This window comes from Sebastes umbrosus, chromosome 4, assembly GCF_015220745.1.
Source record: "Sebastes umbrosus isolate fSebUmb1 chromosome 4, fSebUmb1.pri, whole genome shotgun sequence".
In the NCBI taxonomy this organism is placed as follows: domain Eukaryota; kingdom Metazoa; phylum Chordata; class Actinopteri; order Perciformes; family Sebastidae; genus Sebastes; species Sebastes umbrosus.
In genome coordinates this window covers 8,056,194-8,070,031 of record NC_051272.1, presented here as the reverse complement: position 1 = coordinate 8,070,031, position 13,838 = coordinate 8,056,194, and the positions used below count along the sequence as shown (strand labels likewise).

General features: G+C 43.5%; 1 protein-coding gene across 1 annotated transcript in view; it reads left to right on the top strand.

Moving 5' to 3' along the window:
* Window positions 1-13,576, top strand: part of poc1b (POC1 centriolar protein B) — a 52,004-nt gene extending 38,428 nt beyond the window's left edge. Inside the window, exons 11-12 of the mRNA XM_037767574.1 lie at window positions 11,003-11,314; window positions 12,643-13,576. Coding sequence (XP_037623502.1) covers window positions 11,003-11,314; window positions 12,643-12,792 — 462 coding nt within the window. The 3' untranslated portion in view covers window positions 12,793-13,576. The remainder of the gene's footprint in view (window positions 1-11,002; window positions 11,315-12,642) is intronic.
* Window positions 13,577-13,838: the final 262 nt, after the last annotated feature.

Sequence of the window (13,838 nt, the reverse complement as noted above, 5' to 3'; positions counted from 1 at the left end):
GCTGCTGTGCGGATGTCAGAGACAGACAGATAGGGGAGAGAGAAGGAGGAAGGGAGGGTGAGAAATAAAGAGGATGTAGCCACTTCCTCAAAGCCACATGAACCTTGTCTCGGTTTCCTGCTCGTCTTTCAGCATTTTCAAAAACATCAACATTGCCGCACCTCTGACAAAGATGCTTTTGGATCAGATTAGCGGTTCCAGCTAAATTATAGTAACATGACTTGTGTGTACAGCATGTGTTCATGTGCCTGTTTTCTTAGTCTGCACATGCTTTGGTGTGTCAGGTTTGTGTGTTTGTGTTTTGTTTGAAGAGCTACAATGCCACGGTGCAGGTGTTGATAGAGCACCTGGGTACGTGACAACTAGGTGTGACCGAGATGAATGGAAAATGAATCCTCTGATGTGGTGTCTTGGTAATACCGAGAGGAAATGAAGCCTTCAGACGCTTCAGATCTCTGGCCAGCTCTACCTGCCACCTGTCTTGCTATTAAAGGTTAAAGGTCAGGGGTGGAGGATATTGTGTGTGTTTCTGTTTATAACCACACAGGAGGCAGGTTAGTTTTTAATGACAGTTATATTTGGTTCAGTCTGTACACAGAGCACTAATGCTGCTTCTACTGCTATTAGTACTACTAGTACATGCCACTGTTCCCTCTTCTAAGTGGGAATTCAGACCAATGAATGAGACAAATGAGACAATGAAATATGATCCAGGAAGTCCGGTTTGAGTAATAAATCCACGAGTTTAAAGTTTATCAGGTGCCAAAACATTGCACAGCCATTTATAAAACTATGAGACAAGAAACTTTAGAAGGTTACAATCATTTTATCTTTTGTCACAGCGATCACAAGGTAAGCAGTAAAAATACAGTATTCATTTTACAGAGTAATCTACCAGGAATGTGACCTTGTGCGTATTTTCTTGCCGGACGACATTGCATTGCCTTGCGGCAAAAGTTGAGCCAGGTTCAACTTTGTTTGGCCAGACAACCCTGTGTTTTTTAAGTGGGGACTCGGTGTCGGCCCCAGACGGCAACCTCTGAAAAGTGAAGCCAACGCCGAAGTGCTTTAAGGTTGCAGTCTTTCTAATAGCCAGCAGGGGGCGACTCCTCTGGTTGCAAAAAGAAGTCTGATTGTATAGAAGTCTCTCACTTGATTTATTACCTCAATAAACATTGTAAACATGAATTTATGGTCTCAATCTCTAGTTTCAAGTCTTCTTCAATACAGCGTGATGTTCATTTAGTAAATTATGGTCCCATTTAGAGTCAAATAGACCATAAAGCAGGGTATGCTTTAGTGCGTGGCTACCTTGTGATTGACAGGTCACTACCACGGCGTTGTCCGGTCTGGGAGTCGTCTGTGTTTTTGTCTTACAACTTTAACCCTTTCACAGTGTGTTTTCAGTTCATGAAAGTTAATTGTAGCATTTTGGTCGACTGAAAATGACTTATTCAGCGTTCGGTTGTACTTAGCTCCACCCTCTCATGTCACTTCTGGTTGCAAAAGACCAAGATGTGACGGCCAAAATGCTGAACTCGAGGCTGCAAAACGGCAGTCCTCAAACCGATGGGTGACGTCCACTTCTTCCCACGTAGGGCTAATGACCGTCTGAACACTTGCCTAAGGCTGCTGCTGCTGCTGCCTCTGCAACCACAACCTGACCGCAATCCACGGTTTTCTTGTTTCCTGCAATTTCATGCAGCGATGTCGCCTCAAGGGATCATTTTAGTTTTTGTTCCACATCTGTAATGCAGTTTGTAGAGTTTAAAACATCACATAAACATGTAATGAACACTAAAAGGCATGAATTGAATCGAATCGCTGTTATAGAGAGGCGTGACGGTACATTGTACTGTTGATATTTTTTATTTCCTGTGTTCTCTCAAAGCAATGTGGGCCCCACCACCCTCAAGGCAGGGGCCAATGCAAACTGACTCCTGCCTACCAAAGCTGACTTTTGGGACGCGTTATGTCACTTCTCTGGCTAAGGAGTTGGAGCAAGTATGGGAGGTGAAGGAATACAGACTAGAAACAGTTGGGCCCAAGTCAACGCACAGAACCTGCTGTGGTACTGTTGATCTCTTGCACAGGGTCATCTCTTTGACCCAGCTGAAGATAAAATGAATGCTGACATGATGCCCATACCAGCGCAGCCCCTTGTATTACTTTTTTAATGCAGTGCCATTTTCTTAGTCTCATAGAGTTCAAGAGGTTATCTTCTAGTCTATGTGACTGTGTTGCGAAGAGTAGGGTCCTGACTGCTGTTTATAATCAAGGGAAGAATTTTGGAGAGTGACTCCAGCTGTGTGAGCTGTGTTTGTGTGTGCGGTGCTAGTTGTTGAGTGAATAATTGTTTGAGTGTGTGTCCATCTTTTCGTACGAATGGCAGCCAATATTACGCGCGTACCATTGACCATTGTGTACGTGCCACAATTGATGTTTGCTTGGACTGCATGTGTGTTAAGAGTCCAGAGGGCAACCATGTGATTGCATGTGCAAGTGTGTGTTGGTCTGCAAAAATAGAAAAGTGAAACCAGGGCGGAGGGTCAGGGCCGGCTAATGCCTCCTTTGATTTTCTAACAAGGATTTCCTCCCTCCATGGAGCCTGCTTTATTAACGGCATTACATGGCATCCTGTGACCAGGAAACGCTCCCTTACCATCACAGCGCCAATTTCAGTTCCACGCCAACCGTCTAATACAGGAAAGGAGTGGTGAGGTTACTTGATGAGTGCACACTAGACTTAGACAAATACGTTTCAGATGCCAGTATCCCTGTCCATCATGTTCTAATTTGATCATTTTCCTTTATGAAACATTTAAAAAAGATTTCTGCATTTTTTGTGCAGGGTGTAAAGGCTTTGAAACACCAACAACAACTCTTGTTAAGGTTTTTATTCGTACTAATGTAGTGTCTGTTCGTGCTGTGGCCGTTCGAAGCGTGTGCCCATTCGGAACGTAACGATCGCTTAGCTCCTGGTAGCCTCCCGGTATTACTTGTGGCAGCATTTTTGGGGCCGCATTTGGAGCAGGCCAATTGGCTTGGCTCCCGTTAGCCTCCCGGTATTGCTGCTTGCAGTGTTGTCGGTGGCTCGTGTCCGTTCGGAGCAGGCCGCTTGCTTGGCCCCAGAGAAGTGCTGCTTGCAGCGTTGTCGAGAACTGTTCATCGCTCATCGACTCCAGGGAAGTACAGAAGAGTTTGGTTGTAACGTTAGTATATCCAGCATCCGCTGCGGATGACATCCTGGACAGTTTGAGGAGCCCTGAAGCCTCACCCCTGCTGCTGAACAGCGCACCGTTCGCTTGTTTATTCAAAGTTTATTAATATTGAGCATGTCAAATGTCCTAATTGCACCAAATTCGACAAAGCACTCCATGGGGTCCCCAGCAATACACCCCCCCAAGTGTGATTCGATCGGATGAGCGGTTCTTGAGATATGCAAAGGACACACACACACATAAAGATTCTATCTAGATTTATTTTGATAAAATTAATGAATTAATATAATTAGTTCAAGACATTACATAATACGATGAGTAGGCTTTGCAATCAATCAAACTGAATCATAGCCATCATATCAAACGTAGGAGATACACAGCGGCCAATTTCAGATTTGTGATCAAAATAGTGCTCACTGACAGCGCTGACTCACCAGCATGCTGACTGACCACACACTTCTTTATACATGTTTTAGAATCAAATTAAGATTCTCACTATTTTATAGCCTCCCAGATAAAGCCATGCTGCCGTGTTATCATGACATACTGGATAAAAGGCTCAGGAGGAAGTCAAGCAGTGGTGTATTTACCTCTCTCTTAACAGATGCAGCTTGACAATCGCTAATAGTCCGTTTCCTGTGAGCGCCACGGAGAGCAACAAAGGGAATCACCCGCAGACCTGTTTGATTGGTTGATTGTTTGAAGCACTCACGCTACTCCGCTGAAAGAGCTCACAAATTGGACTGTGTGTTTGTGTGTATTCACAGTGTTCAGAAAGAGCTGAAAAGAGAGATGTGTGTATGTGCATTTCTGCCTGTGACGTTGTGTATTCACGTTTTTGATTAGTGATATGTGCGAATGGGAGAGTTTCAACCTTGAACAACTTTTGTTCCAAGAAGTTATTCTGTTCATAATTTCCATTTGAATACATTCATTAACCCCATGTCACATAGATTATTTGAGTATCACTTTGTGCAGTCACGCTCTCACCTTAAGTAGTGCTTATGAGACAATATTTGTCTCATTATGGTCAGCATGTAAACAGCCAGCACTTGGCATCACGAGGGCAGGCAGCTCAGCGTTGAATACTAAACATCACGAGGCTGAAGAGCCCCATCTGTGTCCTCTCCAGTGGACACTGAAGGATGCTCTGACCAATGAGACCGACCACCTTATGAGGCGTGCTCACCCTGCCGATTTTTATTTACAATTTAGATTTCAGCCTTTTAGTGTCATTCAAAAGTAAACCTGATCTGCACACATCTACTCACAAAATGTTGTATCTATGTTGTTGAATATATGCAGAATATATGAGTGATGAGCTTATTTTCTTTTGAAAAGGACTGTTTTTATTAAAGATAGGGTCGACGATGTTGGAAAGAAAGTAGCATCGCCTCAGGAGCTCCGTCTAAACCCGCTCCCTCGCCTCGGGGCTCCTTCATCTTCCATTCTCCAGTAAACTTGCGGCGGCGACGCACTTTGAGTTCAGGCTAGTGCACGCCAAGGGTAGAGTACGAGCAGGGAGGCATCTGATCGTTTTTTTCCAAGTGGACCGCGAGGCAGTGATTGGTAGACGTTTTTACAGGATTACAGCAGCTACAGAAGACAGCTCTTTTCCAGTCCTTTTTCAGAGCTCATAAGTAATGGATCGCTGTCGGGGTGTAAAGACCATTTCAACCAATATAACAAATAGTGTATGCTGGAGAACATCGTCAACCCTGTCTTTAACTAGAGCCTCATTTCAAAATAAGATGTACGGTGAAAATGTGAAGTTATTTCTCTTTCATTGTTTTTTATTTTCAACATAATAAAATGACACAATACCATGACCTACAATTGAGAGAAGACATACCGAAAACCACAAAATACAAATCCACACAGATACACACGCTCACAAAAATAAATTAATAAATAAATAAGAATAAAATGTGAGCATCAGCAATTGTCACAACCCGGTGAATTTAACAATTGCACGTACTCATACTGTTATATTTGTTACCACTTATTACCACTTATTACTCTTGACCATTCCTCTTCCAGGTATATTGCTATTGGGGACCAGTCACTTACAAACACATCAAGAGTACGTCTCTTAACACATGTGATAGTCTCTCCAATAGACATAAGGTTTTTCATACCACGCTACTATATCGGGGGTTCTTCGTCCAACCATTTTTGTAATATTGTGAGGCGTGTAGCACACAGAGCGACTCTAAGAATGTACCTGTACCTACGTTCATAATTGGGGTCTAATCCCAGTACAAAATGATGTGGATTTAGAGGTATATCTCTCCCAAATACTTTCTTAATCTCGCTTTGGACTGACAGACAAAAAGTTACAATTTTAGGGCACAATCACATAAGATGATTATATGTACCACAGCTATTTTTGCATTTTAGACATAATGGAAAGCATATAGAAATAGCATTAGAAGGATTTTTGCTCACATCATGAGGAGGATTTTCAAAGTTAAATAATAAACATCAGGTGTTTTTTTTGAAGATGAGTATGTGGCTTCAGGTAGAGCGGGGGAGCCGCAACATCAGAGAGGCCCTTCAATTAAGATCAAACAGCTTCTTTTTTATGTAAGGGTCACAGTGTCTGAGGGTTTCCTGCCAACAGAGAGAGCGCAGCTAATTCTGGCACTCATGGTAATCATGTTTTCGATCAGACATCAACTGTGATTAGAAATGGAGGGGAGGCTATTTTTGATCTGTTTCTTCTCTTGAGGATCCTTTTGATCGTGAACATCACACTTTTAACTGCTCTCCTGATAACATTGCCGTGTTATAGGGTGAATCTGCTGTGAAGTTATCGACGGTATGAGCAATGAATAAGCATCTCTCACTTTACATCTGATTATCAGTTAACGTGGAAACATTTCATGTATTGCAGTAATAATCACAATTTGTATGCAGTGTACCCTTTACTACACAAAGCATTTAACCCCTCATGACCTGGTAACCTTTCACCAGGCATTCAGCACCGAGCCTCTTTATCCCACAGAATCCAGTGATGTACAATAGTCTTTCGTTCACAACGCCACGCCGAGACAACGTGGACATTGTTGCCTCGCTATCATCTCCGGGGCACTTTCCCGTCACTCCCACTTCCCCCCTTATTATCACAGCGGCTAGTTTCTGCTCTGCTCTGCCACCCCGACCCCTAACCACCCACTCATCTCCCATCGCACAAAAAAAAAAACTGTCTGGCTTCACGCCATCGCCACACATTCCCGCCACTACTGGCCTGCGGTTACAGCGAGCCATGACCCCTGACATTCCACAGAGATGATTTTATCTGAGAAATGACCGTTGTAATTATGAGGATCTTGTTTTAGATATCATGCTTTAGCTCCATGTGCCTTGAAATAATATCATAATCAATCTGATCTTGTTTTTGCATAGCTGGCACAGTGTCCTTATGGAGCTTCTGTCTAATATGCTGTCAGTACATTTGATTAAGTGAACTAGTATGACTGTAGATCTGCATGTTCACATGATTTTGCTCGTTCTTCTGTGTACCTGATAGTGTAATTAACTCGTTTACATGCTTCTACATCTTGCAAGATGTTTGATTTTTATATATTTGTTCTTCATCTTCTCAATATTTTGCAGTGATCACATGTCACGCTTCCTTTGAATGCTCTTTATTTGCCCTAGGGATCATTAGTTTCATAAAATCTTGTGCTTTTTATGAGTTTGAATTTGCGTGTGTGTGCATTGATTTGACACTCAGGCCAGCCAGGGTACCCTGCCTGTTAAATGTTTGATTGCACCCAAACTTCCTGGCGGAGGGGGGGGCCGAGCGATAGAGGTCTGCATCTGCTGAGTGTAAATGAGCTGAGCAGATGTTGGCCAGATGTGGCTAGGAAGGAAGGGGGAGTTGGAGGGATAAAGAGAGGAGAAAATAAAGAGAGAAATGAGCGGAGATAGCAAGAGAGACTCACCATCCACACACTGACAGCTTTGTTCACCTCCACTCAGGAGTTCAGAGTAACTCTCCCTCCTCCTTTCTTCACACACACACACACACACACTCTCCTCATCTCCTCTCCTCTCCTCCCTCCATCCCTCCTGCCTCCCTCCACGCTCTCTTTGAAGTGAGGACAGTGCGCAGGAAGCGAGCCGGAATCGATTGCTCCATGCATTAGGCCAGGAATGTGTGACACCCGCCTCCCCTTCACCCTCCTCTTCCTTCCTCCTCCATCCTCCTGACACATCCCTCGTTTATTTCCCCCCCTTCTGCTCCTCTTCGTTCGCTCCAAACACCACCTGCCCCCCCTCCACCTTTCACACAAGACCCTACTATTATTTTGGGGCGAAAACCCAACTTTCCTTCACTTGGTGCTGTTTATGAGGAGAGTCTAGACACTGATCGGAGTACAGCTGTTCAGAGTGTCATGATTTGTGTGTGAGTGCTGATCTGAAGCCAATGCAGAGAGCCTGGATAGTGTTGAAATGATTAAATGGTTAATCTATTTGACATAAAATTACTCTGTGAAAATATTGTAATTGAGCAATTAAGTAATTTATTAACCAAAAAATGCTCCAAACATTCTCACATGTGAGGATTCGTTGCTTTTCTCAGCTTTAAGTCATTTTAAATGGAATATTTTGAGGTTTTGGACTGTTCGTCGGACAAAACAAGCAATTTGAAGACGTCACCGTTGGTAATTATGATAGGTCATTTAAACTATTTTCTTACAAAACAAGTAAGTGATTAATCGAAAACAGATTAATGGATCAATGGTAATGGTCCTTACTTGCAGTCTGTATTCAAAGTGGAACAAAAAGAATGATACAAGTGAGGTAGCTGAGGAGCTTAGATGGCTCTCTTCTTGCCCTACTAAAGATGTCTTTTATCTGTCAATCAGTTTATCGATAAATTCATACCCTTGAATTCAGTTTGTGAAACTTTTACATTTGTTTGACTTGACTTGCTTGTCATACTAGTTGAAAACTCTCTCAGTCAAAGCAGGAGCAGAAGTCTACGGAGAGTGTTAGTTAAAAATATAGAGAATAAAGTCAAAATTTCTGTATGTGTATGTGCTTACGCTAGTAGATTAATTTCTTCTCAAATGTTCAACGATCAATGTTTCGACTTTATTCTCAACATCTCAATTTTATTCTCTCATATATTTTCTTATGCCTGGCCCTAATACTCTCCCATAGAAGTCTCACGACTAGAAAGTTGTTGTTTGAATTGCAAACTCCCCAGTGTTGTTCTAGGTGTCCTTGAGCAACAACACTCCTCAGCTGTAGAATCCTGTGCCTGTACTGTAAAGCATCTGTTGTGCATGTGTGAAACTATTTAAATGTGAAGTCATGCTCAGTTCTCTCTGCCCGGATAAATGATGAACGAGGAAAATGTGTCCCCGGTTAAACTGAACATAAAGTTCTCTCTCTTTGTTCGGTCTCCCACCATGTGGTTCTCTTTACTCATGAAAAGGAAAATCATTTTGTTACGACCGCTCTGGATAAAAGTAAAGGTTAGATAAAAAAAAGAGATGTTCTCTGTTTTGCTCTGTGGCTATCGCTCTCCCTGCCTTAAAGTGCAAATAAACTTGTGAACTTGCCTTTTGCCAGCAAGTTAGTCAGTCAGTCAGTCACGGAGTCTGTCGTTCAGTCAGTAATCCAGCAGTGTGAGTCATCCACCTTCTTCAGTCTGCCAAGTTACAACAGGCTCAAGGCCTTCTCCACTGATAGAACAATGAGACAGGAAGGATGTTGGCTAAACCTGCATAGCATTATGTATCACCAATACACATTAGCTGGGCAAAGTAATACTCCGATTCCTGTACATTTCAGACAGGACAATAAAGCAGGCGAGATGTTAAGCGCTCCACTTATGGTGTGTTATTAGTATTATTATTAACAATTGAAATTTTAACTCCATCCAGTGCTTACACTTCAACTGAGAGATTAAACTTCTACCTTCACTTTAACTTCTTTGAGTGCTCACACTTAAAGGGACTATTTGTAACTTTCCGAAATGCTTCTTAACAGCGACACCTGTGGCCGTGAAATCAACGAAAGTCAGCGTCGGGCTCGTGCTTGTGCTCGCTCTAAATGGACATGAACGAGCATCGTTCAAAACAGTGAAGCGACACATGTCAGCTAAAGCACAATATCACTATATTTCAGCTGCTTGGCAGTAATGTTAGCTGACCAGACGAAGGTCTCTCCATGAATCAATGCTGATACTCTGTTTGCTTCTCCTGCCTCAGCGCAGGATTCAGCAGCGGGGCTCCCCAGCGAGAAACTCGTCTCCCTCCGCCCGCAGCCGGAGAGAGCAGGAAGACACCGGCAACCGGTCGGTAACGAGACGGTAACGTTTCTCTCTGCGGAGCCCCGTTACTTCCCAAGACACGGGAAACCTCTGTTGGTCTGGAGGAGCTGCAGCATTTATTTCTGCACAAATGTCCACTGTGCATTCACTAGATATTCTCAGAGCTAAACTAACTCTTCTGCAGTGTGGAGTGAGCGCGCGTTCACGTCTAGAGGTGGAGCGAGTACGCGAGAACGCGCGCGCTGTCTGAGTGAAGGCGTGCAGGCAGAGGAGACTTGACAGCGGCCACACGCGAGCGCGCGTGTGTGCCGACCCGCTACATTTATACGCTTAGAAAGTTACAAACAGTCCCTTTAAGCCTCGGTTATACACCCAAACCAACATGTACACGGACAGCTGCGGACACAACGGAGAGAAGTTCTGTTTATTCTGTCCGCTTGGAGCACACGCTTTACACATGCGCAGTATAGACCGCTATGCTACCACTTGTAGTGTAGTGGTGTAGCGTTGTAGCGCAGAGCGTCCGCACGGTCACAACAAATTGCTGGTACACGGATTTCCGCACAAAGCCTATGCGTATACCCTCCGATGATGAAATTTACGTCACGCGGACCCTAGCGGTCCCTCGCATACTTGCGGATGTGGAAAGAATAACTTCTGCCATATGGTACGTGTCCACAGGATCCGTCCTTAAAAGACATTTAATACTCTTCCCAGTCATTATCTATGTTAGCAGCCGTGCAATGCGTTCTAGTACTGTAGCGTTCTCGTTGGCCGCTCCTCATTTGCATAAAGTTGAGGTCTAGGCTACTTTATGCAAATCAGGGACGTCTGACACAACTCGCCACCTCTGGAAAATATGAAGACAGATTCACTGAACTGTTTTTGTAATATAAGAGAAGAAAGTTTCCAAACGTTCCAGTTTGGAAGCTGGAAGCAGCAGCCCACGAGTGAAAGTGTACATCCAATCAGGTGCCTTGTGTCTGGTGGCAGCCCATCAAGCGTCCAATACTGGGAAGCGAGGCGATCTCTCGCATCCCCAAAAGGCCCCTATGGACACATTACACCATTATACATTGAAGCTGTTTCAAATGTTTCAGCTGCACATTTGCAGTGGATGCGAGCACACTGACATTTTCTTCAGTGAAATGTCCTTTTCTCGTCCCTCACTCTTTGCTTCATGTACATTTCCAGCAGAGTGTTGAATCAGGCTGGACACTTACGGCGCCTTTAATGGGGTATTATTTTAAGGTCCCATTGTTTTCAGTGGCATGTCCTCAATTAAATGTCAAGGTGTCACAATGGTGATTTGATTTAGTGTGGGTTTCTTCTGGGATACAATGCCTTTGATGAGAGCGAAATTCACGGCCGACCTGAGCACAGCACTTGTGTCAAAGAAAACACCCCCACAAATATAGGAGAGCACAATGCACTGAAAATCAATCAGCTGAAGACCAGTCTTTCTTTCTCTCCTCGCTTTCATCTCCAGCTCTTAAACGGTCAAACACACTTGACGTCCACGCAGGCCGGCGCCAACAGCCACCACTCCAACGGTTTGCCGGCGCGTCACGTGGCCAGTTCAAGAGTGGGAGGATGGATGGGAGACGAAAGTGCCAGCGGGGCAGGTGCGGCTGTTTGGAGCCAGACTGGGAACGGCGGGGGAGGAAGAAGAAGGAGAGAGGAGGAGGAGGAGGAAGAGGAGAGAGGGCAGACGCACCCACTGGAAGTTCTCTCCGGGCATCCATCGAGTCTGGACTCGACGCTGAGGCACATTGTTCAACAGTTGGATATTCTCACGCAGGTCAGTTATTAGTAAAGGTCCAAACTGTCAACTCAGGATACTGGCAGGGTGTGAAATCACACAAAAAACATTAAAATGTGGAAATGAATATGAAAGTGTGGTAGACGGGCCAACAGGTTACTGTTGAAAGTTAATAATCCTCCGTCTGAAGGGTTTAATCTCAGCGTCTGGTCACATTTACGAATCAAAATGTCTTTGATTTAAGATCTAGATATATTTTTCTTAATATGAAAGTCAGTCGAAGCAGTTTATTAATCCATTAAACTCGCAGCGGTTTTCCATCTGAGGCCAAGTCAAATAAAAAAGGCATAAAAAACAAACACAGAAGCCACTAGAAGAAGGTTTTATGGTTTACCTGCCCCCGCTCTGCACCTGTTTGAGCAGGTGTCACTGGTAGCTGAACAGTAGGCTAGGGATTTAACTTGCTGAAGCGGTGTTTGTGGCTAGAGGATTTATGTGTTCAATATATTTAAATTCATAATTTTTTCATATTTAATTTTATTGAACTCTCAATTATTTTTGATATTTTAACTTTTGAGGTTCTTTCTTTCTTTAAAGTTACTGTGAGGAACTTTTAACTGGTTATAAAACAGTCTCAATTTAATACTGATGCTTCCATATGACCTACATAAGCAAACAAGACCATCAGCGAGAAAATCGTCTTTTTCTATATAGTTATTCTGAATGCCTGCCATCGGTGCCATCGGGTCCGATTCTGGTGATCTCATGCAGGTTCACCAGAAACTCCTTTAGCTCAGACTCCAGCGGGGCCTACGCAGTGACCAGCCCACCGCGGACAGACCCACATCCGGCTTCGACCTGCACTTGGAGCTCCGGCGGGAGGTGGAGATTCCTCCTCCGGCCAGCAGCAGAGTTTTGCTGCTGAAGGCCCAGGTCATATTGCTGGGCCCGCTACATGTCATCAGACATGTATATGTACACAATTTAAGTTTGCTGTGCATTTTTTACCAGAAACTCACCCCTATAAAACACTCGATGACTCCAATTGAAGTGATAATTCATGAAAAATGTAACGTAATTAACTGTAAAACAAAGAGTTTTATAATCAGAACCGTGCTGATGAGCTACTTTCAGCATCAAGGCCAAAGTGCTGCTGTCCTGATGTGTCACAGGAACTAAAAAGCCTCTTCCGTCCCTCTTTAGCTCTTGTGTTATTTGTCCATAATGGCGACAGGATTGATTTCAAGGCTCTCAGACTGATGTCTGCTCTTCAGATTTTCTACTTGTATAATTATTCTATGACTGCTTTATAATTATTGTACCCCCCACCCCCTCACCAACCCACTCCCACCTCATCAAACACAAAGACTGTTTCAGTGCTGGAGGAGCGTCTCACCCTGACCGAGGACAAGCTGAAGGAGTGTCTCTTCAACCAATCCCAGATCCTCAAGGACGTGCGATCGAGGCGGAGGACGGAGAGCGAGGAGACGGACGGATCACCTGTTCATTTCACTTGAGGACGACCTCACCCTCCGTCACACCGCAGCACAACACACACAGACTGAGTTGCACTGCTTAACTCCCACGACTGCTGGACATGGGTGTGTGTGTTGTGTCTATGTACATATATGTGTGTCTGAGTGTGATTGTAAATGTCCACCTTGGTGGTCTCTCTCAGGGGTCAGTGGGTTAATCAGGATTTGAGCTGTGGTGTGTGTGTGTGTGTGTGTGTGTGTGTGTGTGTGTGTGTGTGTGTGTGTGTGTGTGTGTGTGTGTGTGTGTGTGTGTGTGTGTGTGTGTGTGTGTGTGTGTGTGTGCGTGCGTGCGCGTGCGTGCGTGTGTGTGTGTGTGTAATACCAACATATTTTCTACATGTCTTTCTTCACCTCTTAAGGATATCCAGCTGTACAGCCAAGCGCAGTCTGGCTGGGACATTCCATGTGTGTGTGTTTGTGTGTGTGTGTGTGTGTGTGTGTGTGTGTGTGTTGATATGGATGTTACATCCAATCTGGACAGCTGCAGCTATGAAAACAGACGGTGCTTGTCTGCTGTATGACCTCGCTCTCTGTGTGTGTGTGTGTGTGTGTGTGTTTACGTGTGTATATGTGTGTATTAGCTCATGTTTTAGCAGTTGGTGTCTTCTGCAATTACATATTTCATTGTAATCTTGTTTGCATCTTTTTTTTACATTTTAAAACCCGACTCATATATAATTTATATGATTAAATGATATTCTATATTGCACTGATGTTATTAGTATTGTCTGTATATATGTCCAGAAAAATAAAAAATAAACTCTTACACTCAGTATTTTTTTTGTTTTGATAACATTAATGTTCACAGGGTGTCTGCAAAACTAAGATATCTACAATCTGATTTTATGCCCTTTAATTTTGAGTTTATAATTCCTTCATTTTAAGACCACATCTTTTTTTCATAGGTCCAAAAATTTTGTGCTCTGAATTTAGATTATTATTATTATTATTATTCATTGAGAAGTAATTGCTGTTACAGACCTTTATTTATTTTTATTTTATTTTTTTTATTTTTTTTAAGTCTTAAA